Source organism: Oreochromis aureus, linkage group 5 (genome assembly GCF_013358895.1).
Source record: "Oreochromis aureus strain Israel breed Guangdong linkage group 5, ZZ_aureus, whole genome shotgun sequence".
Lineage (NCBI taxonomy): Eukaryota > Metazoa > Chordata > Actinopteri > Cichliformes > Cichlidae > Oreochromis > Oreochromis aureus.
Window position 1 is genome coordinate 4,123,225 of NC_052946.1, and position 27,412 is coordinate 4,150,636.

The 27,412-nt window shown below is 45.0% G+C and overlaps 1 protein-coding gene across 1 annotated transcript; it reads left to right on the forward strand.

Moving 5' to 3' along the window:
- Window positions 1–27,412, forward strand: LOC116313723 (constitutive coactivator of PPAR-gamma-like protein 1 homolog). Its single transcript, XM_031731503.2, has 17 exons — window positions 1–882; window positions 2,109–2,355; window positions 2,440–2,522; window positions 4,474–4,602; window positions 6,024–6,114; window positions 11,686–11,774; window positions 11,859–12,109; window positions 13,897–13,975; window positions 14,068–14,289; window positions 14,425–14,596; window positions 16,765–17,014; window positions 17,144–17,258; window positions 17,860–18,069; window positions 21,367–21,565; window positions 21,663–21,801; window positions 22,239–22,335; window positions 25,888–27,412. Exons 1-17 carry the CDS (start codon window positions 409–411, stop codon window positions 26,203–26,205), a joined length of 3,165 nt encoding a protein of 1,054 aa, XP_031587363.1. The 5' UTR covers window positions 1–408; the 3' UTR covers window positions 26,206–27,412.

Below are 27,412 nucleotides of genomic sequence, written 5' to 3' on the forward strand. Positions count from 1 at the left end.
ACAAACAAACAGCGACGCACCGACAGTGTACTCTCTTGCTTCTCTCGTGGGCCTCTCGAGCCTACGTGCCTGTGCGTCATGTCGTCACGTGCTTTCCCTCTCGCTGTCCTCCGGTACAGACTAAGGATCGCAGTCATGGCTTCGTGAAGCGACACATGGCATCTTGAAGCCATGAACCAAATTAATAAACACAACAAACATCAACAACTACTCACCGGAAAGCGGACACATTTAAATAGCAGGCGTGTTTGATTTCATTCGTAATTACAGCAACTCCGGTAATATCTGCAGCTAGCAGTCAGTCACACTGGGGGAGAGGCGCACTGCAACCTCCCCCGGTTTATTTTCCTATGATACTCAGTTTTCTTTACCGTCACTTTTAAGTTTCTTTTCTAAGAGAAGCTCGACATGGGTGTGCAAGGTTTCCTGGAGTATATTGAGAAGCACTGTCCCAACGCGGTGGTGCCGGTGGACCTCCAGAGGTTGGCTCGGGGGAGTTTGGTTGGAGGTGGGCGGCAGAGACCCCCTCAGAGTCCGCTGAGGTTGCTGGTGGACGCCGAGAACTGCCTCCATCGGCTCTACGGGGGCTTCTACACCGACTGGGTCTGCGGGGGCCAGTGGAACCACATGCTGGGCTACTTGGCCGCCCTCTCCCAGGCCTGCTTCAACGGGAACATTGAGCTCCTGGTGTGCTTCAATGGCGCCCTGGAGAAAGGCCGTCTTCACGAGTGGGTCAAGCGGCAGGTGAACGAGAGGCAGACCGCTCAGCAGATCATCAGCCACGTCCAGAATAAAGGCACCCCACCGCCCAAAGTCTGGTTCCTGCCTCCCGTGTGTATGGCCCACTGCATCCGACTTGCTCTCCTCAAGTTCCGCGTCGGGGTGAGTGGAAACTCGGCCCGGCAGTGCCTGCCTGTTGAGCTGTGGACACAGCCCGGCTCTGAGTTAGCCTGCTAGCTGCCCACCATGTCACCACGGGCATCCTGACCCACGATGCGATGCTGTTCCCACATTTAGACAAGTTCTAACCTGCTGTGTGAGGGTGAGCAACTGCCGTGGTTGACTAGTATCCAACAGGTTGCTGGTCTGAGTCCCAGTTCAGATCCTCTGTCAGCGATCACTGTTTGTCCTCCCAACTGACAGAAATAAACAGAGTGAACAAAAAGATGTCCAGACAGGTTTGGCATAAACTGAACAAGTCCCTGTTTCACTGGAAGAACATAACTTCATGGCTGAGGTTTAAATAATCTTAAAACAAACAAACAAACAAAACTACCAATTGTGAAGCTGCATTCTGCGCAGTTAGAAGAGCGATGAGCTGATGAGATAAAGTAGATGAGGAAGTTCTGACATTGTCTCTGCCTCCACCTCAGCAGTGCTGTAATTCCCACCACACAGCTGCTCGATTTGTTGGAATCTGGTAAATTAATTTAGTACGCCACAACTTCACACTTACATTTAAGACTTGCAGCGTGAGTTCTTTTTAACACACACACCAAAAACAGTTTATTTTTTTGTCATCAGTTTTCTGGCTCTTCAGAGCAATGATAGCTTATTTAGTCATTGCAATAAGTAATGTGTTGACAATCTGGCTAAACTGTTCACATATTTGTACTAATCCTAATAAAGATGTCATACACAGGATCTTTCTTTTAGTAGCCCGTTCTAGCGTGACCACAAAGCAGACAGCAAAGTGAACGTGAAAGTGTTGTGGTTACAGTGATTCTGCTGTAACAGTGAATACAGACAGAAGTCTCCAGTCCTACTGGTACATGTTTATTATAAGTGGAATAAGGCTGTAACATGACAAAAAGTAATCAAGTTGTGTTTTGTATTGCAATTTGTAATTTTCAGTCTGCCCACGGGATGATAACAGTGAAATAATAAAAACTAACTAGGAATAAGTAACTCCAGTGTGAAAACATATACGGGACAGGAACAGACTTATGAGCAAGGCTCACTCCCCAAGCAGCTCACACAAATGTGCACGTGCTCCTCGATTGTAGTTTTCTTCCTGTGCATGTTCTTTGAGTGCTTTAGCACACTGGTGTCTGTAAAGGGGTTTGTTTTGAGGCGTTAGCTCAGTTCTTGTCTGTGGCTCTCCTCAGGTTGTCCAGAGTATGGAGGACCACCACCTGGAAGTGATAGCCTTATGCAGGAAGAGTGGCTTCCATGGTCTGGTGGCTTACGACTCGGATTACGCCCTGAGCAATATCCCATACTACTTCAACGCCCACATCCTCAAACTGAGCCGCAACGGCAAAAACCTCACCACCAGCCAGTACCTGATGCACGAAGTGGCACGGCAGCTCGATCTCAGCCCCAATCGTTTTGTCATTTTTGCATCGCTTTTAGGTTAGTGTTGTAGTTTGAGCGAGTAATGTTGGTGGAAGCGTTTGCCCCAGTGAGGCTGACTGATACGCGTTTTCTTTTTAACAGGGAATCACTTACTGCCTGATGAAGACTTGGCTGCCTTTCACTGGAGCTTACTTGGTCCAGAGCATCCCTTGGCATCTTTGAAGGTAAGGATTTTCTCTGAGAGCTGCGAGATTTGTCGGCCTTGTGCTTAAATATTACCGTTACTGGTTATTTGTTTGCTCGTGCAGTGCACGTCCTTGACTGATGGGAAGGAAAAGTGCACATATTTTGCATTGAAAGATATGGTAGTAAGCGCCAGCGACGCCTAGATTGAAGTAGCTACCAGCAACAGCGCCGGATATCGTTGATTGACATATGACCTGGTAGAAAATAGAGGGGTTACCTAGGCAACTGGACCCTGGAATGTCTGCAGGTGACCAGCTGTCAGCTTCTGTGACCAAATTTTAATCACCAGTTATTAGTTAGTCTTTATCGGTACTCACGTCTATGTGACATCACCCATTTGAGCGCACCCCCACTTCAGACCAGTAGATGTGTTTGCATGGACTTGTGTCCTGGTTATAATAAGGTTTTTGAAGTATGTAGTTGTTTTGTTAGCACATGTAAACATGATCACATTATTTAAAATCAAACTTTAATCGTTCTTTTTTGGTTTTATTAAACCTGGATTTGGTAATGGGACTCCAGGTCCAGTCTCCCGCCCAGTAAGTTGGCTCTCAGATTGTTGTACATACACTGAGCTTTGAAACTTTGGTTATATTTAATGGTAAATGAACTAAAACTTCTACTACAAGTCTCATTCACCCAGTCACACACGCATTCATACAGTGTTTTTATCTAGCACTTACACTCACACCAGGGGCAATTCTGGGTTCAGTATCTTGCCCAAGGAAGGTTTAACACATGGACTGGAGGAGCCAGGGATTGATCAACCCGCTCTGTCACCTGAGCCACAGCCACGCGCCTTGTTTAACATCACTGCTGTCATAAGGAAAAGCACACTAGGCTCCCTTTTATGATGCTATCCTGGTATTAGTACCAGCAAGTTTCAGCAGCTGCACTCAGGTAATAATTATAGGTACATCTACCTATTTGTTTGTGTTTCTTGACATATCACACCTGCCTAAACTAACATCACACAGTAACCAGGATACTAGTATTTATTATGTACACAGGACATGCAGAACCTGAACATCTGTTTTCCGTGTAAACAGCGTTTCGCATATATGATCCAGGATAAACCTCATAATCTGCATACCCGGGTCCATGAAAGTCACAGGAACCACAGTGCTGTGTAGAAATATCCAGAGCATTCCACAGTCACATTCAAAACAGGCATGTGCTTAATGAGTTTTATATCTGTTCTGTCACCAAGCTTGTTGTATTGATTCTGATGGTGTCTGTATGACTGTCCAGATCCCACAGAGTGTTTCAGAGCCATGTTTTGCAGGACTGGAAATCAGTCCATGCACAGTTTGACACGGACAAAGCCTCTTTGCTCCAAATAACAGTCTGACTTCTCTTTCATATAGTAATGAAGCTGTCAAAATGCTCTCAAGTTGACAGCACAAGATTCAGATTCTGTTTGTGGTGCTGTGGTTGAGCAAGTTCACGTGGACGTGTATGCATGTGCACATGATTAAAGATAAAAATACAGTTTCTAAGTTCTCCCCTTCGCCCGTTATATTGACACATAAATGTAACCAGCCTCACTTTCATTAATTCCAACTTAAGTGAGTTCACTGTAGTGGCACCAGAGAGTCTAATGAATAAAGTTCACTTGACGCTGTTACGCTGAAATGATGCACAACATAAAGCACAATCTAAGCTTTTTGTACACAAGTGTTACAGTAGTCAACATTTCAGTTTGATGTTGACATATTGCAGACACATCTGGACATGTTCACAAACCAGCAGACACTGCTGAGCCTGAATCCTTCTCAGAAATACATTACTTACAGAGGAAGAATACACTTTTACTTTTGACTTAAAGCCCCAGTTGATCATTTGTGCTTTTGATTCTTAACCTTCCCTCTTATGCATTGAAGGGTTATATAAGTTTTGGCTGCGTTCAGGACAATCTCTCTTTCACAGGTGCGTGCTCATCAGCTCGTGCTTCCTCCCTGTGATGTTGTAATCAAGGCCGTGGCCGACTATGTCCGCAGCATCCCCGACATCACTGACCTGGAGACCATCGGCAAGGACATCTTCAAGAATTCACAGGTATGAACTTTCCAAAAGCACTTTGAACAAAGTTTGAATGTTTTGCTCCACCCTGTCATCCCCTCTACCCTTGGTAATGCAAACAGTGAGATATTTACAAATTCATATGATAAATAATTTAGCTTTACAGTAAGTGGTTGGACCAGCTAAAACAGTATGCATGACACTGTATTTTACTTATTTTCACCTCAGAGCTATAGTTCTATTACTCACCTTTTCTGAAAATCTTGTGAATGCAATAACGTAGGATTTTGAAATTCATACCGTAGGTGTATCTGCTTGGAAGCTGATCGGTAGCACTGGCAGTCTCCATTATTTCATATGTTTAAAATTTGTCCTCATGTAGTTCGCCCTCCTCATACACAGTCAGTGCCCGGTGGGAAAAGAAATGATATAGATGAGATAAATGAGCAGTTCTCCTAGTGCAGTCACGTTAACCTCCGATTTAAAACCGCCAGTCAGAAATATCATTCTTCTGTTTTCTATCGATTGATGATGGATCAGTGAAACTGCTCCACAAACACTAATTTGAAAGCATGTGGGACTGAACCTGTGTTTATCAAGTTTTGCTTATATGTGGTTATGAAACATGACACTCTAGTGAAACAGATTCCATTTATTATGAAGCTCCAAATGATGACATTTAATCCCATCAGTGAGCTAAAAATCCCGTTGATTTTCAGGCAGTCACAGTCGATTCCTGATCATCCTTTAATAAATCCAGTTCACATCATGTTAAAGTGTGATTCTTTGTGACTTTGAATTGACTGAGCAAGAAAAAACAGCCGTGAATGGGTCATGGACCTAGAGCCAGCTAAAAAGATCATGTTACAGTCTCAGGAGGGCTTGTTTTGAGTTGTAGTCCTGTTGACTGAAGATGCAGAACTTCCGTGCTCTAAATAAAATCAGTTGATCTGCCAGATGTGCAGTTAGACTGCATGTGCATGCCTCCTTTAGCATACACTACACCACAAACAATAGAAAGCTTTGGGAAAATTGATTATGAAACAGGTTCTTACAGGTGGTCTCTCTTAGTTATGGCTTCAGTTTGGTATTAAATCTAGTTGTATGGCCAGTTTCTCTCTGCTGACTCCTTTATTTTGGCGACACAGACAGATAAGTGATCAGAGTCAGATCTGAGCTGTGGCGGTGATAAATATGTAGTCGCAGAGGATCCAGCGGACTGCTCGGAAAATGGGAAGATGATGATGTGGTCTGGTCAGGTTATTGAGCATGCAGTGATTGATTCCATTTGAGTTAAGCTATATATATTATTTTTATTGCATGTTTTAGTAGAAAGTGGTCAAAATCAGGTGCACCAGGATAAGAGGAATAAAGAATTTGCTTGTTTGAAAGTGAATTTGGAGATTTTTTTTATTTTAGACAAAGAAATACTCTGCTCTCTCATTTGTTTCTTTTAGTCTTGCACTGATGACAAAATCTTCCGCTTCAAGAAGGCAGTGGACTACTACTCAGTGGCCAACCAGCCCCAACATTTACCTCTACAGTTGGGTGGGTTTTCGCCTCATCTCACCATACTGAAAATTTTGGAGTTTGGGTCAGCAGCACTGATCTGTCGAGACGCAGTGCTGAAATTCAACACTTTAATATATCATTTATGATATTAAACTGCAGAGTTTCTGCTTTAACTTGAGTTTACATCAGAATTGTGTTGGAGATTATACTGTGGAGGTATGTAATAACGACAGGAGACGTCTTAGTGTCTCACTCCAACTTTATTAACTGACTCTCAGAACTTCACATACAGTAAGCGCCAAAATCTCCACCCCAGCACTTCCCTTCAACGTGGGTATGAGTGGAGCCACCTGGTGGTCCGCCACACATACCCCCCCGAACACACAGTTAGGTCTCTATTCAGTCCGGGACCCTGGGCCTAAGCAAACGGCCCGAACGACTGAACCTGGGAGGGAGAGAACAGGCAGAGGAAGGTCCAACCTGTGAACGAGGCTGGTGAAGCCAAGCAGGAAAGGCAGAAGGAGGCTCAAACGCCGGTGGTCCAGGGGTAGTCCTGGGGGGAAAACCAGAGTCTGTCAACCCCATCGAAGGAGGGTGGCCACGGTGAGGGGCCTGAGCCGGCACTACATTACTGTTGGGTCTGTTCCCACAAACCCGCTAATTCTAGAGACTTATTCATCATGAAAGAAAACAAGACAGTCAGCGATCGATCGAGTACTTGCGCAAGGGAGGCCTCATCTGTGTCCAGCACGAAAATGACCCCAACGATGGCCTCCTCCTGCTGCCTTTTATTGAGAACACAGTTCACACAAAACAATAGTACCTCCCCTCATAAACCCCCTTGGTTACAAAGACAGGGCACTGTATGCATTTGTGTGTGTGTGTGTGTGTGTGTTTTGGGGGTGCGTTTGTGTGACCAAAAGGGTCATAAAAGCAGGAAGCTTACAACACAAGAAACAGATCTTTCAGATAGGATGTATCTACAATAAAACCTCCCCCAGCACAAAGTGGTTAGAGGTGTTCAGGATCAAAGGAATGGCTTTGATCCTACTGCTTGAACTAAGACTGTACAAATTTAAGAAACACAATGGCAACATTCAACAATTAGACCTAACAATTACTGTCCGGATGAACATGTGCAGGTTTAAGTCTGTCAGCACACACAGTCTCCCTTCTACCCCCAAAATCCAAAACAAAATGTTTCTGGCCCGGTTCGATAACCCTGAATGGGCCGTCATACAGCGGCCGGAGCGGTGTCCTGTGGGCATCGTGCCTGACAAAAACAAACTTAGCAGCCTCTAAAGTCTTTGGAACAAAAGTGTCAGGCACGCAATGGTGCACCGGACCAGGAACCCGAAGCGAGTGCAAAAGCGGGTTGAGAGATAGCACCGATGGATCGAAGCAGGGAGGAGGATTCTCGGGCAAGAATTCTCCAGGCACGCGGAGGGGCTGACCAAACACTAGCTCAGCTGGGGAAGCGCCGAGATCCTCCTTAACCGCAGAGCGCAGCCCAAGCAAAACCCACGGGAGGCAGTCAACCCAATTGCCATCCTGTAAGGAGGCGCGAAAAGCAGCCTTAAGCGACCGGTAGAACTGTTCACACATCCCATTAGCTTGCGGGTTGTATGCGGTTGTGCGGTGGACTTAAGCCCCCAGTCCATCAGCCATGGCCGACCAAAGCTCGGAAATGAACTGGGGGCCTCTGTCTGACGTAATGTCCGCGGGTGGGCCGAAACGCGAGACCCAGGTTGACAAAAACGCCTTGGCCACCACTGCTGCGGTAGTGGACGCCAGGGGGACGCCTCCGGCCAACTGGTGGTCCGGTCAACAGTCAAAAGGTGCGTAAAACCTTGTGACTGCGGCAGAGGACCCACCAGATCGACATGCACATGATCGAAACGTTTGCCGGGTATGAAGAGCTACTCCAGGGGTGCCTTGGTGTGTTTATGAACCTTCGCACGCTGGCAGGGAATGCACGCCGACACCCATTCCTTAACAGATTTGCGAAGGCCTGGCCAAACAAATTTAGAGCTGACCAGTTTAACAGAGGCCCGGACCCCCGGATGAGAGAGAGCATGTACCGAGTCAAAAACTTGACGACGCCAGGAAACGGGAACCACTGGGCGAGGGCGGCCGGTGGAAACGTCACAGACCAGGAGGGGACCACCGTCCTGCACGGGTCTGTCCTCCAGTATGAGGCCCGTCTGGGTGGATTTAAGCGGGAGGATGTCCGGGTTACCGCTCTGATCGGCAGCCATGGTGGAGTAGTCTATGCCGAGAAAGACGGGAGAAACCAGCGCACGGGACAAACAGTCAGCCACATGATTGGATTTACCAGCCACGTGCCGAATGTCCGTGGTAAACTCAGAAATGGCTGCCAACTGGCGCTGCTGGCGTGCGGGACATGGCAAACGTCAAGGGTTTTGTGGTCCACGTATGCGGTAAAGTGACGACCCTCGAGAAAAAAACGGAAATGACGAGTCGCCAGGTGGAGCGCCAGTAGCTCCCTGTCAAAAACGCTGTAATTGCGTTCGCTGTCACGCAGCGTCACGGCTGAAAAAAAGCGGCGGTTGCCAGACACCGAGATTCGCTGTTCCAGCACCGCACCCACCGCTATGTCCGACGCATCGGTGGTCAACGCAATCGGCGCTGAGGGGGATGGGTGGGCCAGAAGGGCAGCATTAGCTAACGCTGACTTAGCATCAGAAAATGCTTGGATGCTTTCCGGAAACCAGTCAACGGAGTCATTAGCCTTCTTACCTTTTAACGCTCCATAAAGGGGCTTCAGCAGATGCGCTGCTCTGGGGAGAAAACGGTTGTAAAAATTCACCATCCCCAAAAATTCCTGCAGTGCCTTAACATTCGTGGGATGTGGAAATTCCGAAACAGCTCGGACTTTGTCAGGCAACGGAACCGCACCCTCGGCGGAAATACGGTGTCCAAGGAAATCGAGAACCGGCAACCCAAACTGGCATTTAGACGGATTAATGATCAGTCCATGCTCCGCCAAACGCTGAAAAACCTGACGCAGATGGAACATGTGCTGCTCCTTCGAGCTGCTGGCCACCAGTATATCATCAAGATATACAAAAACAAAGGGCAGCCCGCGCAAGACCGAGTCCATCAACCGCTGGAAGGTTTGGGCGGCACCTTTCAGGCCAAACGGCATGCGCAGAAACTCGAAAAGGCCGAAAGGTGTAATTACGGCGGTTTTGGGGACATCCTCCGCGCGCACGGGAACCTGGTGATATCCCCGTACCAAATCGATCTTTGAAAAAACCGAGGTCCCCGCAAGATGGGCGGAAAAATCTTGGATGTGGGGAATACAATAACGATCGTTCTCTGTGACATTATTAAGATGGCGGAAATCCCCACAAGGTCGCCACCGACCATCAGATTTAGGGACCATGTGTAACGGGGAAGCCCAGGCACTATTCGAACGCTGTACGATGCCCAGACGCTCCATGGTGGCAAATTCCTCCCGAGCGACAGCCAATTTGGCAGGGTCGAGGCGGCGCGCGCGCGTGCGAACACCGGGGGCCCTACTGTAGTTATGTAATGCTCCACCCCGTGCTTCATCACAGTGCTCGAGAAAGTGGGGACAGTGAGTGAGGGAAACTCAGAAAGCAAACACTGAAAAACGTCACCCGAATCTACTGAGTTAGCATGCACCACGGGCTGAGCACCCCAAGTCAAACAGGGTAATGAGGAAAATGACACAGCATCAATTAAACGTCTGTTAGCAACATCAACCAGCAGTCCGTGAGCACAAAGAAAATCAGCGCCTATTATAGGCACAGAGCTAGCAGCAACAACAAAGTTCCACTGAAAGTCACGGTCATGAAAGCAAACAGTCACCAACCTTTCACCGAAGGTTTTGATGGGAGAGCCATTAGCCGCTGTTAGCAATGGCCCGCAGCCCTCAGCTAGCCTGTCCGAGCCAGCCGGGGGAAGAAGGCTCTTCTGTGAGCCGGAGTCCACCAGGAAACGCCTCCCCGAGCGTGAATCCTCTAAGAAAAGCAGCCTTTCCTTGTTGCCAGCGGTCGCGGCTGCTACAGAGCGCTGACATACCCGTTTCCCTGGGTCTGGAAACTGCAAGGCGGGAGACAGCAAGGCGGGAGCAAAGCCCTTTTCCGTGGTGCCGCCGTGCAGCGATTCCGGCCACTGTGGACGAGTCGGAGGCCCCCTGGAGCATCGGTGAGGGCGCGGGAGAAAACGCTGGTGAGTCCTGAACAATCACCTGGACGCCGAAACTCCTGGTAGCCAAGAGAATGCGATCCGCCTCTTCCGCAAGGGAGCGGTAATCCTTCGTGGCCAATAGCAGGGAGTTGGCAAGTCCAGCGCGCACTGGAGCCGGCAGCTGTCGGAGAAAGAGGTGGGTGAAGAGAAATCCTCCGTCATCCGCGCCCAGCAAGGACAGCATGCTCTCCATGAGCTCGAGAGCGGTGCCGTCGCCCAGGCCCGCGAGGGAAAGGAGTTTCTCGGCCCGCTCAGCATCAGAGAGGGAGTAACGCCGCAGCAGCAGCGCCCTGAGGGCGGTGTACTTGCCTTGGGCTGGGGGGTCCCGGAGGAGAGTCATCACGCGGCGGGTTGACAGCGGGTCAAGTGAGGCCACCACATGGTGGTATTTAGTATCGTCGGCTGAAACTCCACGAAGAGAAAACTGAGCTTCTACGTGCACGAACCATGAAGGAGGATTGTGAAGCCAAAAATCCGGCAATTTAAGCGCCACAGCAAACGCAGCCATCGGCGGAGGTGAAAGTCCGGCGGCAGCCGATGCTTCCAGGCCGGAGCTGGCTTCGTCGTCGAGCCTTAGCATGTTCGCTACAGGGGTCACCAATGTGGAGGTATGTAATAACGACAGGAGAGGTCTCAGTGTCTCACTCCAACTTTATTAACTGACTCTCAGAACTTCACATACAGTAAGCGCCAAAATCTCCACCCCAGCACTTCCCTTCAACTTGGGTGTGAGTGGAGCCACCTGGTGGTCCGCCACAATACTTTTTTAAAAAGTTTCCATTAAACTACTTTTTGGGGGCTTAAAAGTTCCATCTGTTCTGAGAGTCGCTGTATGCAGTAGATAAAATGTCATTATAAAGTATAAACAGTAAATTTTATTTATGGGGAGTTTAACACAAGGTGTTCAAAGTTAAGAGGTTAAAAAAACCTAAAACTAAACTGAGCTGATGGGACATTTCACTGCTGACCAAAGCAGCGGGGCAAATGCACTGAACAAATATGAAGGAGGGCTCCGCCCGCCTGTGTTTTCCATCTTTTTATACAGTCTGTTACTCATATTCAGATAGATGTATCAAAACTCACTGGACTAAATTTGATCATTTAAACAGTGAAAGAGCTTCTCAGAATAAGACGGTCTGCAGTCCACCTGCTCAGCTGCATTTTCTTTGGCTCTGTGTTCAGTTCTATTTGAACCTCTTCTGGATCAAATGAAGTACTGCTCCTGCACCGTTCTTTGCACATAGTGACCACTATCAAATTTCAGTGTGAATGTGATGAAGCACAGAGTCTAGTCGAATAAAATATCTACGTTTGTAACTGTAGAAGTTACTTTTCATATGAACTAGAGGTTTTGTGTTTGTTTCACAGTTAGACCAAAACACACAGGGGTGCCAGCCGCAGTGCCATCTCCAAAACTACTCGCCATTCCACAGGCGCCGCAGCCTGACAAACACGGGGTAAGAAATCCAGCCAGTACCACAGCAACATACTTCAGCTGCCTCAGCTTTCCTGATGCTTCTGTGTCTCCTCCCTGCCTTCAGGTCCAGCACTCGCACACAGACGCTGTGGTGGAGAGCAGCCAGTCTGTGGACTCGGTTGAGAAAGCTCTCTCAGAGCAAAAGAGCTTCAGCAGCATTTCTCCTGAAGGGAGGTACACTCCCCTGTATGAGAGATCCTCCCCCATTAACCCCAGGCAAGCCGGCAGCCCCAACCACGCAGAGGCTCCTTTCTTCAATGCCTCCTCCACGTCGTCTTCCTCAGAGAACGATGAGAGCTCTGGCACAACTGCCAAGTGAGTAGAGCACAACATGTTCTCACTGATGGTGTGCCGATTCATCAGCGGCTACACTGACCATTTGAGATCAGCAGCAATGGGAGAGGACAAAAGTGAAGGTAGCTTTATCCTGTTCATATTCAGCTAAAGTTAGGTTGTGCTTCTCTGTCAGGACCAATGGACCCGGCCTAAAAAATACAGTAAATTTGCTTTTGGCAGCTTTTGGCTCTTTTATGTGCATATTCAATAGAACAGCAGCGTGACCCCAGCATAGAAACGAGCATGCATCAGTGACAGATATCACATTAACACAGACACCAGCAGGAGCCAGGTTAGAGATGGTTTGCAGCTTTTGAAGAACCTGCTCTACCAGTCTGGGTGTCATCTGGATCCGCATATGAGCTTAGGGTTAGAAGGTCAGGGATACAGTTAGGGTTAGAGTGACCTCATGTTTGGGTTTTGTAGTCTTTATAGATGGAAGCAAAAGATTCAACAGCAGAATAATACACGGAGCAGTGGATGGTCTCGGCTGGCTCGCTCTTTCTTCCTATAAACAATCCTGCTGCCATCTGTATCAGAGAAACACGACATGACTGAAAAATTATTCATCAGCCCAGAGCAGATTCTTCGGTTGCTCAGTTGTCGTGTTCTGACACCGATGTGTCGATTGTAGGTTCTTTTGCCAGTGGACTCTGGGCACTCTGTCTGGTCTGTGGTTAAATAGCCACAAACTGCAGTAAACAGACACATTTCAAGTTTTTGACACAGTAGCTTTTTCATGCGATCAGAACACACAGGCCTCCCCTATGCACATATCACCGAGCCTTTGACTGCCATGACTTTGGCTACGTTCACATTGCAGGTCTTAATGCTCAATTCCGATTTTTTGATCAAATCCAATTTTTTTGTCTGCTTGTTCACACTACACATAAAATGCGACAGCAAACGCTCTCTAGTGTGAACGCTCAAAGCGGCCCGCATGCGCAAAAGAAGATGTCACACACAACGCGCTCTGTTTAGACCCAGAGCAAACAGTATTGTTTGACTTCGGACTTTACATTTCCAAATTTTTGCTTTAAGTTATTTTGTTATTTACATAATAATGTAAATAACCTAATAATGATCCGTATTGCTGTTTTAGAGGAGCGGTGCTTCAAAGGATAATCTGCAGATTTCTGTCAGAATCTGCAGATTATACAGTACAAATAAAATGTTCATGCTGTCTTCCCAACAGTTTCACTGACATCTACACTGGATGGCCAGGAAGCGTTCGCAATGTCTTCTCGGACGCTTCTCCGGCGCTGATAATTGGCGTCTGTCTTGTGTCAGTGACGTAAAAGACGGATTTAATGCGACTTGACCGTTCACACAGTAGTCGCTTTCTAAAACATCGGATATGTATCGGATTCAGTACCACATACGAAAGTGACCCAGATCGGATTTGAAAATATCGGATTTGTGCCGTTCACACTGTCATACCATGATTGGATATGGGTTGCATAGGGTCAAAAAAATCGGATTTGATGCGCTTTCGCCTGCAGTGTGAACGTAGCCATTGTCACCAGCTCAGTTTTCCTCCTTGGACTGGTTCCAAGACCAAGAACCCCTGCGCTTTGTTGGAAATGATGCGTAGGCAGGTAGTACATGACAAAGTACAGGGTCAAAGGTTTCTTAGTAGGATGTTGTACCAAAAAGATTCTAGTCATTGTGAATGGCAGTTTATTTGACTTGTGGCTGATTGCTGTAACAGACAGTAATGCTGAACACTTACCTGTAAATGCAACAAACCTGTTTCCCTGTTCTAGTCACGTCAAAGAAGAATGGCACAAAAATGGACATGCTTCTCACACTTCCAACACACCAGAGAGAGGTGAAGAGGTGAAAGTGAGTCTAGCTTAACCAGTACTACATATTGGTTGATGGGGAATCTGACTGTAGACTTGATTGAACATCCCCACGCCCCCTTGTGTCCTCAGACTGACCTGTGTGGGACCTCTGCTGTGAACCTGGGGTCACAGGATGGAGATCTCCAAGGCCTGAATGCACAAATCCCCTCCCTGCTCTCCATGCCCACCAGGAACCATATGGACATTACCATCCCACCTCTCCCTGCCGCGGCCCCCGAGGTCCTGCGGGTTGCCGAGCACAGACACAAGCAGGGCCTCATGTACCCTTACGTCTACCACGTCCTCACTAAGGTCACCGAGACTGCTTTTATCTTTGATGTGTTGTATTTGGCATATTCAAACTCTGCATGTTGGTAGAATGTGAAGTGCCTGTGTTGAGCAGCCTTTGTCACTGTCCAGCACTGATCTAACAGTGTGCCTTTGCAGGGAGAGATTAAGCTGTCTGTCACCATTGAAGATGAAGCCAACAAAGACCTGCCTTCAGCAGTGCAACTGTTTCGACCTATCCGTCAGTATGTTTACGGAGTGCTCTTCAGCCTGTCAGAGGCCAGAAAGAAGACTGAGAGACTCGCCATGAGGAAGAACTGCCTCCCTGAGTGTGAGTCATGATCAAACAGCTCCTTTATGTCTGTGTTTAACACTGTAGTGAAAACTCACGGATGGGAATTTTGAGATTGGAGCAAGACTGAGAGCAGGGCTCTACACTTCCACTGTGTTTTTTCCCTCTTAGGGGTACTGGTTTCAAGTTTCAAATAATGAGGCTGGTGTAAAATGTGCCAACAAACATGCCTGTGCGGGCTCACTGTGGGGCTGTGTGCACAAGGCAAACCCACACAGGCCCCAAGTGGCTGTGCCCACTTGGGCCCACAGCAGCCAGGGCCCTTAAAAAATAGTAATGGGGACCTCGAGAGGTAAAACTGTTGTTGGGCAGACATGGGCCAGTGAGTGTTTCTGTAGGCAAACAGTATGGGTTGCACACAGAATTCCTCTTAGGAGCCCAAAAGAAGCAAAACCGCTATTGGACACACGAGGGATACGAGTGTGGGCATGCATGGGGTTGTGCTGGTATAAGACAAAGAGTATTTTGAACTGAACCATGCAAAGCTACTCTAGTACGTGTGGTCCATAAGTTGAGCTCTTTTGTTGCATTAGTTTGTTATCTACAGGTGCACCAGTAGCAACTGTGTCGGACAATTCTTAATTCTGATTTGGATTTTTTTTTCTGAGAACTATAACTCTTAACAAATTTTCAGACTGTTCATACCGAGTCTGCTGGCTTTGTGGCTGGCTCTGAGCTCCAAACAACTTCAGCCACTTTTACTTTGTCAGCTTATTTAGGATATCCAACGTCAGCTGCATGAAAGTGATTCAAGTGTCTGGTTAAATTTGTTGCTACAAACCATTATGTGGTAGTTCTCTGTGACAAAGTGGGTGAGCAGCTATCACACTTGTATAATTTCATTACAAGTTCATTTTCCACACTACAGTGGTCCTCCGTTTATTGCGGGAGTTAAAAAATCCGCGAAACTGCGAAGCAGCGAAAAGTGAACCGCGTTATAGCGAGGGACCACTGTACATCATGTTGTTTTTTCTACCATACATGTGCGTATTTGCTATAGCTTCACATACTAGACTTGGTTTGTTTGTGTTAGCATTATGTTGCAGTTAATATCAAAGCATGTACAAGTCATAATTTGCTGTAGTTTATCTTATTACCTTGCAGGTATAAATATTGTTCATCTATTCTTTTCCAATTATCCATATCAGGGCGTGCGGGGCTGGAGCCTATCCCAGCTACCACGGGGCGAGAGGCAGGGTACACCCTGGACAGGTCGCCAATCTGTCACAGAGCTAACTCAGAGAGACAGACAACCTTTCACACTCACATTTACACCTATGGGAAATATAGAGTCACTCCTTAACCTAACCCCACTAACTGCATGTCTTTGGACTGTGGGAGGAAACCGGAGAGAACCCACACAAACATGGGGACAACATACAGACTCCACACAGAAAGACCGGGCCTTTCTCTGTGGAGTCTGTGAGGCAACAGTGCTCACCACTTGGCATTGTGTCAGGTGTTTCCTGACCTATAGTGCTAGTGATGTCATTGTTGACATCACTGGGCTAAACCAAGCAGAAGGGTCCTCTACTTTTGTTTCGTTTGTTTCTTTTATTGTGTAGTTTTCTTTTATAGGGACCCATTTATCTGTGTTAATGAGCTGTGATTGTTTAGTGACTGTTATGAGATTTTCATATGTACATGTTAGATTTACAGGTTTGAGCTGTTGGTACCAGCTGGACTAATTAGCTGTGAATTGACAGACCTACATAGAGTCAGTCAGAGGTCGTTTCCGGTGAGGAGATGATGTGTGGTGCTGCTTTTTTGTGTTGGTTTGTTTAATATGGAGGTCTAACTTTCATATGTCATGGAGAACACTGTAAATAAACTCCTCACCTCGGGAAACTATTTTTTTTACCTGCCTACCCAGACTACCTTACATTGTGTATTGTTGATTTGGGTTTACTTTGGCGAGCTTTGTGTCTTCTTCATTCAAAGTTAATAACTCGATTACAGCCATAGCCACATGCTAACCGCATCTGGCTGTGTGTGTGCGTGAGGTTTGACTGGAACCTCTGACTCATGATCAACTTGTAAATAACAGCTATCGAGCCCTAATAGTGATATAAAGCTGGCTTTTAAACGTATTTTTTTTTACATGCTAGAAAAGTACGAATCGTTCACTATTTTTTGTCCTCCTGCAGACACACATGTCATGGTTAAAGAGTGGGCTGCCTACAAAGGCAAATCTCCCCACACTCCAGAGCTGGTGGAGGCTCTGTCCTTTAGGGAGTGGACATGTCCCAACCTCAAGAAGCTGTGGTTGGGGAAAGCCGTGGAGGACAAGAACCGCAGGATGAGGGCGTTTCTGGCCTGCATGCGCTCTGACACCCCGGCCATGCTGAACCCCGACAACGTCCCCACGCCCCTCTTAGTGCTGTGTTGTGTGCTCCGGTGAGTAACCACAGTCTGACAGCTGGAAGCAGTGCGATGCTAAAGTTTAAGGGAGTGAGGATTGATGAAGACGGGCTCGATCGGTTCCCGCTTTCTGTAACCCTGTTAATCTTCTGTGTTTTGCTTCAGGTTTATGTTACATTGGCCAGGAGTAAGAATTTTGCGTCGTTACGAACTTGATGCTTTCCTAGCTCAAGCACTTTCTCCTAAACTTTATGAACCTGACCAGCTGCAGGAACTTAAGGTGATTTTGTAGTCTTGATTATATGAGGAGGGTCTGAGAACTGCATCCGGGAATATCTCGGCTATAATCTGCTGCTCAGTCAGCCGTTCCCTTGCTTTGTATTCCACCTCTTTCTCTTCTCTGGACACTCCTCATATTCCTAACAATGTGCTCTGCAAAACACTGTGTTGTAGAGCGCATTGTTACTGAAGCTGTAGCTTTGTGTTAAGAGATGTATTTGCAGAGCTTTGCGGGATTTCAGTAACGTGTGTGGATGGTTTATAAATTCAAGAGAAGCTGGATCTCTCTGATTTGACCCTTTTTAATTAAACCATCCACACGAGCTGTGTGCTTTCCTCCTTGTGGTCTCTGTGTGTGTAGCTCCCCTCAGCCTGTGTCAGAACATCTGGGTTGTGTGTGTTGGCTTTCTGTCTTGGCTCGATTAGCTTGTTCGTCGCTGTGTTTTAGCAGCTGAGTGTGAATGAGCTGCTTACACCTGCTCTGTGCTTGGCTTTGCAGTTCCCCCGTTTCAATCTGAATGGTCAGTAGGGCTGTTAGAGGTTGGTAGTTTTTTTATTTTCATTTCAGCATTTTATAAGTTTTTCATATTTTGCGTCCACAGATTGACAACCTGGACCCTAGGGGAGTCCAGCTGGCTGCTCTGTTCATGAACGGCGTGGACATGGCTCTGTTCGCTAATGACGCATGCGGGCAGCCGATTCCCTGGGAGCACTGCTGCCCGTGGATGTACTTTGATGGCAAGCTGCTTCAGAATAAACTCGTCAGGGCCAGCAGGGAGAAGGCCCAGCTCATCGACCTCTGTGACGGTCAGGTAGATTCAGCCGCACCAGTCTCAAGTCAGCAAAATACGCTGCAGTATCAAGGTTGGGATAGGGTTTTCTAATGCTTCTAGTGTATTTGAGCCTGCTGTATTTTCCATTAATATTGTTGTTGTAGCTTAATGAGTGATGCTAACTTTACACTCTCAAACCTGTGCTGTAGACATTCAGGGAATCAAACAGTTGAACAAAACAAACCCTAAACTGTGTCCTGTATGCGGTTCAGAACATATATAACACAGAATACCATTTGCCCAAACATAAATATTAACCCTCTGGGCTCTATGGTGGCCATTTGTGGCCACGAACAAGCTGAGAGGGAGTTTTTATGTTTTTGCTCTCCCTGCACAAAAATAACAATGAATTATAATCAGTGTTGAGGTGAATCAATTACACCAGACTCTACTATTAATAATACAAGAAATTCCAGTAGCACTGCAAATACATAAAATTGTGAGATTTGAGGTTGCCTTCCAGCTAGTGCAATGGACAAACAAACTGGTGTTTAAAGGGTTAAAATTGTAAAAAGTAATAACTATTTTATATTTATGAAAAGAACTGAAGTTAGTTAAAAGCTTTATGCAGAAAAAATGGCAAAAAACCCCCATAAAAATAATAAAAGTTACAGACCTAATCTGTTGGTGGACACTTTTGGCCACGAACAAGCTGAAAGGGTAGTGATTTTGAACAAACCCAGAGGGTTAAGTATATGCATCCACGAGTGCTGGTATTGGTTATTTACCTTTATGCTCACATTAGAATTGGGCAATATGTTCTAATTTTCCAACTGACCATCTTCAGTCCAACAACTGACTGTGGTGTGTGTGCAGAGCAGTCTTTTCCTATTTGGACCTACTTGTTACATGTGAAAATGATTAAAAGACATACAGTTATGGTTCGCATTAACTCATCGTGAGCATGAGTGCCGTGGTAATTTAGCGCTTTAATGATTTCTTTGAACTGGTCTCTCTCCAGGGTGGAATAATTGCATAGCAGCTTTAATGACTTTAAAAAAAAGGTGCACAATTTAGAATTTCCTCTAATCCACACAGAGTCAAAAATATAAATAAAAGCTCAAATATTTACATTTGCTCACTGTTTTAATAAGAGAGAAGGCCAAGGCCTATTAACTTCTCGTTAGTGATTATGATCGACTACAACAGGTTGTTTCTCTTAGCCAGCATAAATAGGATTTGTTTGACAGCAATCATTAGATGGAGCAATACTCAGAACAGTGGGGAAGTCCAAGGAGCTCAGTGAAGAGCTAAAAGGAGACTTATAGAAAGGTTTCTCAGTGCCAGTTTTTAACAAAAACAGTTGTATGTTATTTATTTAAAGTTGCCACCATTATGCCAAGGAAGAAGGCCTAAACTGTGATCCTCAGATGAGAGAAAATTGGTTAGGATTTTTCAGGAACAACCCACCAAGGCTCAAGCCTGTCCACGGTGAAGTGAGTGTTACGTTGCTATGGACTGAGAGGATACTGACCGAGAAAGAATCCCCAGTTTTACATTTAGAAGAGTAAAGATGAGGCTTTCACACCCGAGAACACTTGGGAAACTGTGACACATGGACACGGTTGGTTGTTCTAACAGGACACACATCAAACATCACACATCCCAAGCTTGTTGGTAACAAAAGCACCTGGATAAGGTACAACTTGGTAATGGATATTTAACTGGATATTATTGTGAAGGCCTGTATATATAATCAATTCAAACCTTTGCACCCAGTTTTTATTTAATCATTAAAGATGTGTGCTGTACAGTTGTTCCACCCTGGAAACAGAACCGTTCAAAAGAATCATTAAAATTGCTGTGACATTCATGCCACGAGTGTATGTAAACGTCTGACCACAACTGGAAATGAAGGACTCTAAAAAAAATGGGGATAACCTGCTATTAAACAATGGCAAAGAACAGCTAACAACATTCCAACATCTTGCCTAGAAAAGCATTCTGCTATATTTTATTAGCTCTGAAATGTTTCTGAGAAAGGAAGAGTGATTTCCACACTGGTGATGAAGTTCTTCCACACGAGCTGACCATAGAGGGCAGGGTCTCTTCAGCAAAGCAATAGCTACTCAGAAGAGTAGCTACATATGTAGCGATATATGTAACTACTCAGAATGAGAAACAAAATTGTTTTAAGTGACTTTAAACAGGACACGGTTATCAGTTCCATACAGGCTGGTCTTAGTTGTGTGGGAAGTTTCTGAAAACTGTCTCTAGGTTTTACAGAGAATCGTCCAAAAAAGAAAAAGTTCTAGCAGCTCTCTTGATGAAAAGGCCTTATTTATGTCTGTTGTTAGAGGAGAATGACTAGACGACTAAAAGCTGAAGGGAAAAGTTTTCAAATAAGCACTTGTTCCCCTGCAGACCTTGTCTGCAGGACAACGCACAAATCTTGAAGCAGATGCACTACAGAGACAGAAAACCACACTGGCTCACTTCTATCAGCTAACAACAGAAAACTGAGGCTCCAGTTTTTACTGGCTCATAGAAATTGGATGAGAAGATTGAGCAGCTTTTGCCTGGTTTGAGCCTCGATGTCTGTTGTGACATTTTGGATGCTAAAATCAGTATTTGGTGTTAGCAGCATGAAAGCCTGGATCCATCCTGCCCCGTATTAGCAGTTGAGGCAGCTGCTGGTGGTGTGTGGACATATTTTCAGCATCATTTAAATATCGCGGCCTACCTGAGTATTGTTGCTGACTACATTCATTTTGATGGCTCCTTCAAGCAGTATAAAGCACCAGTGTCACAAAGCTCCTATAATTCCAAACTGGTTTCTTGAACAGGACCATGAGTTCACTGTACTCAAATGGCCTCGACAGTCACTAGAACAGAGCAGCTTTCGAGTGTGGTGGCAGTCTTTTGAGTGCCTAAAAATAGGGAACTGACTAAATATAAGGTGCCTGAGATTAAAGGTAGTCTGCACACATATCATTAATCTTTAAAACTGCACATTTTGTTTAACGCATTCTTAAAAATTTTAAGGCTGTTCCTGTTGTTCTGTTGAAACTGCTGTTGAGCACCTGTTGTCCCAGATCTCATGAATCAAGGTGATTTTTACCATTTTACCGTGATTTAATCAGACACTGAACATTTTCTTGTCAGACGGCGAGCACAGGAGCTGATCTAATGAAGCTGTTAAAGGGAGGCACCGTGTTTAACTGACAGCAGTGTGATATTGATTTTGTAGCTGCTGATTCAAGAGGCTGATGACTGCACAGAAAAACAAGAGCTCTCTATGTTAAGCCAGTACTTGTGTGATATCTCTCTCTTCAGGCTGAGCTGGCGGCCAGGGTGGAAAAGATGCGTCAGAGTATCCTGGAAGGTCTCAACTTTGCTCGGCCACCTCATCTGCCTCCGTTCCCCCCACCGCCACCTCTGCCTCCTCACGGGATGCCTTTCTACCCTCCCACTGGTTATTTCTACAACCCGCCACCAATGACGCCTCCTGCAGGGAGAGGCAGGGGGGTGCCCGGTGAGTTCTGTTCTTTAAAACATGTAGCCCAGTTTAAGGTCATTTCTCACAAGCCTAGTCTTAACATTTGATGCCAACTGCTCGCTATTTCTGTAAGGATTTGAAGCAGTCCAAACACAAGGTGGGAAGCTGGAGATCGCCGGCACTGTGGTGGGTCAGTGGTCTGGTACACGACGCAGCCGAGGAAGAGGAGGCATCCCTCTCCAGGTGGTGTCTGTCGGTGGACCAAACAGAGGGTAACGGGAGAAAGATCGAACGTCTCACTCATATTACTTTGAGAACAGACTTTTCCACCATTTACGTGACACGAGCAAGCTTTCAAACTAAGAAAACAGCACTTTCTTCTGACCTCTTTTTACCACTGCAGAGAATGAAACAGTATCATTCACATCAGCATATCGCGCCCATAGTGAATTAATACGGCTCGATGCATGAATCATTCAAACTCACACATTTTTCTAGACCTTTCGGATCTGAACTTTATGTGTTAAAAGATCAGGTTTCTTTGTAATACACTTTATGACTGGTCCTAATGTATGTGAAGCACATAAATTCTAAGCCTTCCTTTCTATAAGCACATGTAAAAACTACTTGTTTCTCACGTAGAGATTCAAAATGTGGCAAAAACAGGAAATTAAAATGAACCTACAGTGGAAATGTCTGTTTCTTGCAGTCGTCCAAGAGGCGTGATTTCTACACCGCTCATAAGGACGTTTGGTCGGGGAGGACGGTACCATGCCCAAACCTTCAAGAGCCAGGGAACGTACCTGGTAAGTCAGTCATGATTTTATTTTATTTGGAGGGACTGCGCAGAATAAAACATTATCTATGAAAGAAACAATAACACTGCTCTGGATTCATGATTCCATCGATCCAGACAGGATCCCCAGCACAACAGACAGACACTAACTGTTGTACAGTTATATTTGGACACTGACACCTGTTTACTGAAACATGTTCCAGCTATAGTTATATTATCGACATAATGTGCAGACTCTCAGCATTTGAGGGTATCCACATTCAAATTGGATGAAGGGTTTAGGAGTTTCAGCTCCTTAACATGTGCCACCCTCTTTTTAAAGGGACCAAATGTAATTGGACAGTTGACTCAAAGAGCTATTTCACTGGCGGTTGTGGGCATTTCCTTTGTCATGTCATTATCAATTAAGCAGATAAAAGGCCTGGAGTTGAAGAAAAAAAACAAAAGTATGGAGAAGGTGTGGAACAGCTCATGATCCAAAGCATACCGCATCATCTGTAAAACACAGCAGAGGCAGTGTGCATGGCTGTTAGTGGCACTGGGACACTAGTGTTTACTGATGATGTAGCACAGGAGGATACAGAGGGGTTCAGACACATACTGTCTGCTCAAATCCAGCTAAATGGAGTCAAATTGATTGGGCAGCGTTTCATAACACAGATTTACAATGACCCAAACATACAGCCAAATCAACCCAGGAGTTTATTAAAGTAAAGGAGTGGAATATTCTTGAATGGCCGAGTCAGTCACCTGATCTTAACCCAACAGAGTATTTCACTTGCTGAAGACTAAACTTCAGACACAAAGGCTCGCAAACAAGACAGCAACTGAAAGCCGCTGCAGTAACAGCAACAGAGCATTAAAAAGGAGGAAGCCCAACATCTGAGTTCATCCATGAGTTCAAGACTTCAGGCTGTCATTGCCAGCAAAGAGTTTTCAACCAAGTGCTAGAAATGAACATTTTATTTTCAGTTATTCAATCTGTCCTGTTGCTTTTGAGCATCTGAAATGAAGGGATTGTGTTAAGATCTTTTTGTTCAACCCACTGAATTAAAGCTGAAGGTCAGCACTTCATCATTGTGGTAATGTACAGAAGCACAATTAGAAAAAAAGTTTTCTGTCCAAATATGTATGGACCTAACGGTTCCCCTCTGACCTCCATACATACAGGCAGCGATTTGAGGCCAAAATTTCACATTTCATTCATCACTCCATCAGACCTGTTGCCACATTTTCAGTCCAGCTCTTGTGTAATGTGGCAAAGCCCAGCATTTCGTCCTGTTTCCTTTAATTAAGAATGGCTTCTTGACAGCCACCCTTCTGCTGAGGCCATTCCTCATGGGGTCACAGTCAACAACAGATGAATCAGCCTTAGTGCCGGATGTATCTGTCAGGCCACTGCTAGATCTCTGTCTGCTTTCAGTTTTCTCATCTTTTTGAAGGACACACTGCACTACAGTCCAGTGTAAAGGTTTGTTTATGAGTTTGAAACCTGAATGTTTACATTAATAAGTAATTGTGTTAATCTAGTTTAAAATACTGACCAAAGCAATAGTGACTAACCCCTAACCCCACTTTTGCCATCATTGGTTATTGACCATCATCGACCATTTGAAGCTTTAATCTTCAAGATGATCATTAGTGTCTGAAATTCTCACAGTGTTTGTCACACGTGGATTTTGGTACCAGAGAAATTAATAATCCCTAAATTGAAGCTCAGCCTGTAGTTTGCTTTCCCAGGAAGGTACCTCACAAAAATCCCGATGCAGCTGTTGGTTTTTCCACTGTTTAATTACGGTGCAAAACCAGAACACAACCATTGTGTGAGCTTTCAGCATGGGAACATGAGAGGGAACTAAACAGGCTCCCTGCATGTCTCTGGGCTTCATTTTGCTGCTAATTAACTTCTAAATAACTCTTGAGTCCTTTTGTTTGTTGGCAGGACTTCCAACCCACAAATGCATTTCACTATGCTGCACATGATTTTCAAAGAGTCCTGACTTTTGTAACATGTGGGTCTTAATAAGCTCTAAATGTCCTCTTCTACTGTATCACACCATTGAAAACACACGAGTTAATTACATTGTTTCGGTGTTTCTCAATGTTTCAGATATTTTCTGACCTATGAAGGTCATCACTTTGTGTGCACAGTGCCTTCTGCCATCTAACATCTACTATCATCATTTCTACCAGTATAAAAAAGGCTGTATTTGACTGTTATCATCTAAAAGAAACAATGGCAGTGATATTTTCTGTCTGATATTTTCTGAGTAAAGAGTAGAAAAATGCTGATATAAAATGACAATCTTCTGAAGACCAACAAATCTGTTTTCAGCACTTCTGTTGTTGAATTTTATGCATGTAGTCCAAGTACTCACAAAAACTGCTGATTTCTTTTAGATATCTTCTCTATCTTATAGTTTGCGTTTTGCTCTTGGTCTCTCTTTTGGCTGCTCCCTTTAGGGGGCGCCATAGCCAATCACCTGCTTCCATCTCAGCCTGTCCGTATCCTTCTGCTCCTGTCACACCACCGCGCTGTATGTCCTCCTTCACTTCCTGAACTGTCACTCCCGATGAAAATCTTAATGTCTTCAGCTTGGCCTCCTGTCTTTTTGTCAGGGCCACTGTCTCCAAAATCGATCTTCCTCACCTCTCTTGGTCTCTCTATACTCCATATTTCTCTCTCCAGCCGTGGCAGATGGCTGTTTGTCTGCAGTCTAGTTCTGTTAGAGACCACTTTCTGTTAAAAGGGAGTTTTTCCTCCCCACCTTTGCCATGTGCAGGTGATCATTGGATTGCTGAGGCTCTCTCCCTCTCTTAATATTATAGGCTCTTCTTTAGATGACCATTGGTGTGAACAGGCACTATATAAATCCAGTATAAACAACAATGGTGAGATGTTTTTTTAACCTACCAAACTAAGAAATCTACAGCTTTTAAAAAATATCATATTATAGCTGATGACCATCACACCACAGGCTCTACTTGCTTAATCTATTTGAAAGCAGTTTATAGTATTTAAACCTTTCTCAATATGGAGATGTTTCACGTGGTTAGAACCATTGGACTGTGCAAAACTTAACAGCTTGCTTCATTTCACAAGTGTCAGTGTGCATCATTGACAACACGTTAGGCAAAATACAATAAATAAACAGGGGTGACTTCACTTTTGAAGCAGTCAGATTATGTACCTCAGTTATTTCTATCCGTTTAGTCTGTAAGAGTCTAAAGATCAAAGAACCAAATGGCTGTTTTTTCCTAAAAGATTTTAAGTCACTGTAGCCAATCGTGTTTCCTTTCTAGCTTTGCTATATTTTATGCAAGCTACATGACTGCAAGCTGCTGAGCTTTCTCTTCTAGCATAACTAGTTTAAGTTGCAGACAGTGTTACCTTTCAGATGGAGTGTAATCCATGCATTTTGTCCCTACACTTCTCCTGTTTAAAGCTTTGCCTTTTGGACATGTTGCATAGGCAGCATGTCCAAATGGCAATAAATAGAAAAAAATGGGTGGATGATAAAGTCTGCAACCCTCACCGTCATTTTTTCTGTCTGTCTACCAGAGCAAGCCTGCTTACAAGCCTGCTCAAACATCTGGAAACAACCTAGTGAAGGACCAAAAGAAGCCCAAGCAGGAGGAAAAGAAATCCTCCCCTGCACAGCACGGTGAGAGCTTAGCCATGGAGAACGGTGTGGAGGACAAGGAGCCAGAGCAGCTGAATGGAGAGAGAGAGGAATGTGGGGCTCTCATCCAACCTGAAAGTGCCTTTAGCAGTGACTCCAAGACGTGCAATACTAATCTTCACTTAAATGCACTAAATGTAGACAGTGGCTGCCATAGAGATGAAGGTCTAGAGGCCACTGTCTCAACAGAAGATTAAACCTATTTTTCTAGAGAGGGTGAAGGATGAAACATGGAGCAAGGTTAGGAACACATGGAAATATGGAAAGCTTACATTCATTGTACTTTTTTCTTTTCACACAAAGAAACGAGATGTAATTCGGATCCCTCTCTCTAAACACACGAGATCCTAACACCGGTAACGTGGAGTCACTCACTCCCTTGTCACTTCAAATCAGAAGGTTACTACTTGAAGACGCTTTAATTTGAAAATATGAGTTCATCTATGTTTGACCTGCTTCTAGTACTTACCATGTTGCAGGTATGGATTTTGTGTTATCATTGTAACCGCTCAGTGAAACAAGTGAGGCATAATCTTGTGCTTCCATCACCACTTTGAGTTGTGTTCATGTTTAAACAGCTCTGTCCCTCACTAGACATGAGCTTCACGCTGTTTCGCTTATTTAACTGTAAGTAACGCCTCGAGAAACAGCTCTCGAATCACACACGCAAAAAAAGAAAACTTGAATTGGGGTTTTGAGCTGTACTCGAAGATGTAGAGCTGTAGTGTTACCACTTTGATAGAAATCTTCTGCATGGTTCGCAGTCTAACCAGTGTGTAGTTATTATGCATGCTGTCCTTTTTCTTCCATTCTTCCCGGTGCCCAATTACAAATTAATGAAACATCTAATACCAACAAAAGTCCAAAAAAGTAGTTGTTCTAACCTGGAATCTTCTTGTGATATTGACCTCTGTTGCATTAAAAAAAAAGTTATTTAGCCACTTTGGAGTAGTGTATTCATACTATATTGTTCTGTTACTGTTTCCTGTTTTAGTCAAAAAAATGAAGCTCACCCTTTGTGTAGCTAAAAGGCAGCGTGCTCCACCTTTAAATCAAAACTTTGGCCATTAACCAGTAATCATTAGGGAGATTTCCTTTAGTGTTATTTATACACTTGTAATTCCTCTTCACCAGAATCATCATTTCATGTTTTCACTTAATACTGCCAAAGCTTTTCATCTACCACTAGTGATTGGAGAAATGGTGTAATCTCCTCCCCCAGTCCCCCTCGCAAGAGCTAAATGGGTTACCTTCTGTGTAAGTTGATCAGAGTTTCCGCCTAACTCTTGGATTGTAAAAGAATGAACTGCTGATGGGTTTGGTTGAATGTTCGTAGATTTTGGTGTGGTGTACTTGAAAGCAACTTAGCTACAATGCTTAATAAAACTATATTCTTTTAGTACA

Bases quoted from the DNA above. Each gene is read 5' to 3' on its own strand.
- LOC116313723 (XM_031731503.2), top strand. From the start codon at position 409: ATGGGTGTGCAAGGTTTCCTGGAGTATATTGAGAAGCACTGTCCCAAC. The intron at 6,115-11,685 runs GTGGGTTTTCGC...TTTGTTTCACAG, and splicing joins ACATTTACCTCTACAGTTGG to TTAGACCAAAACACACAGGG. The intron at 21,566-21,662 runs GTGAGTTCTGTT...TATTTCTGTAAG, and splicing joins GAGAGGCAGGGGGGTGCCCG to GATTTGAAGCAGTCCAAACA.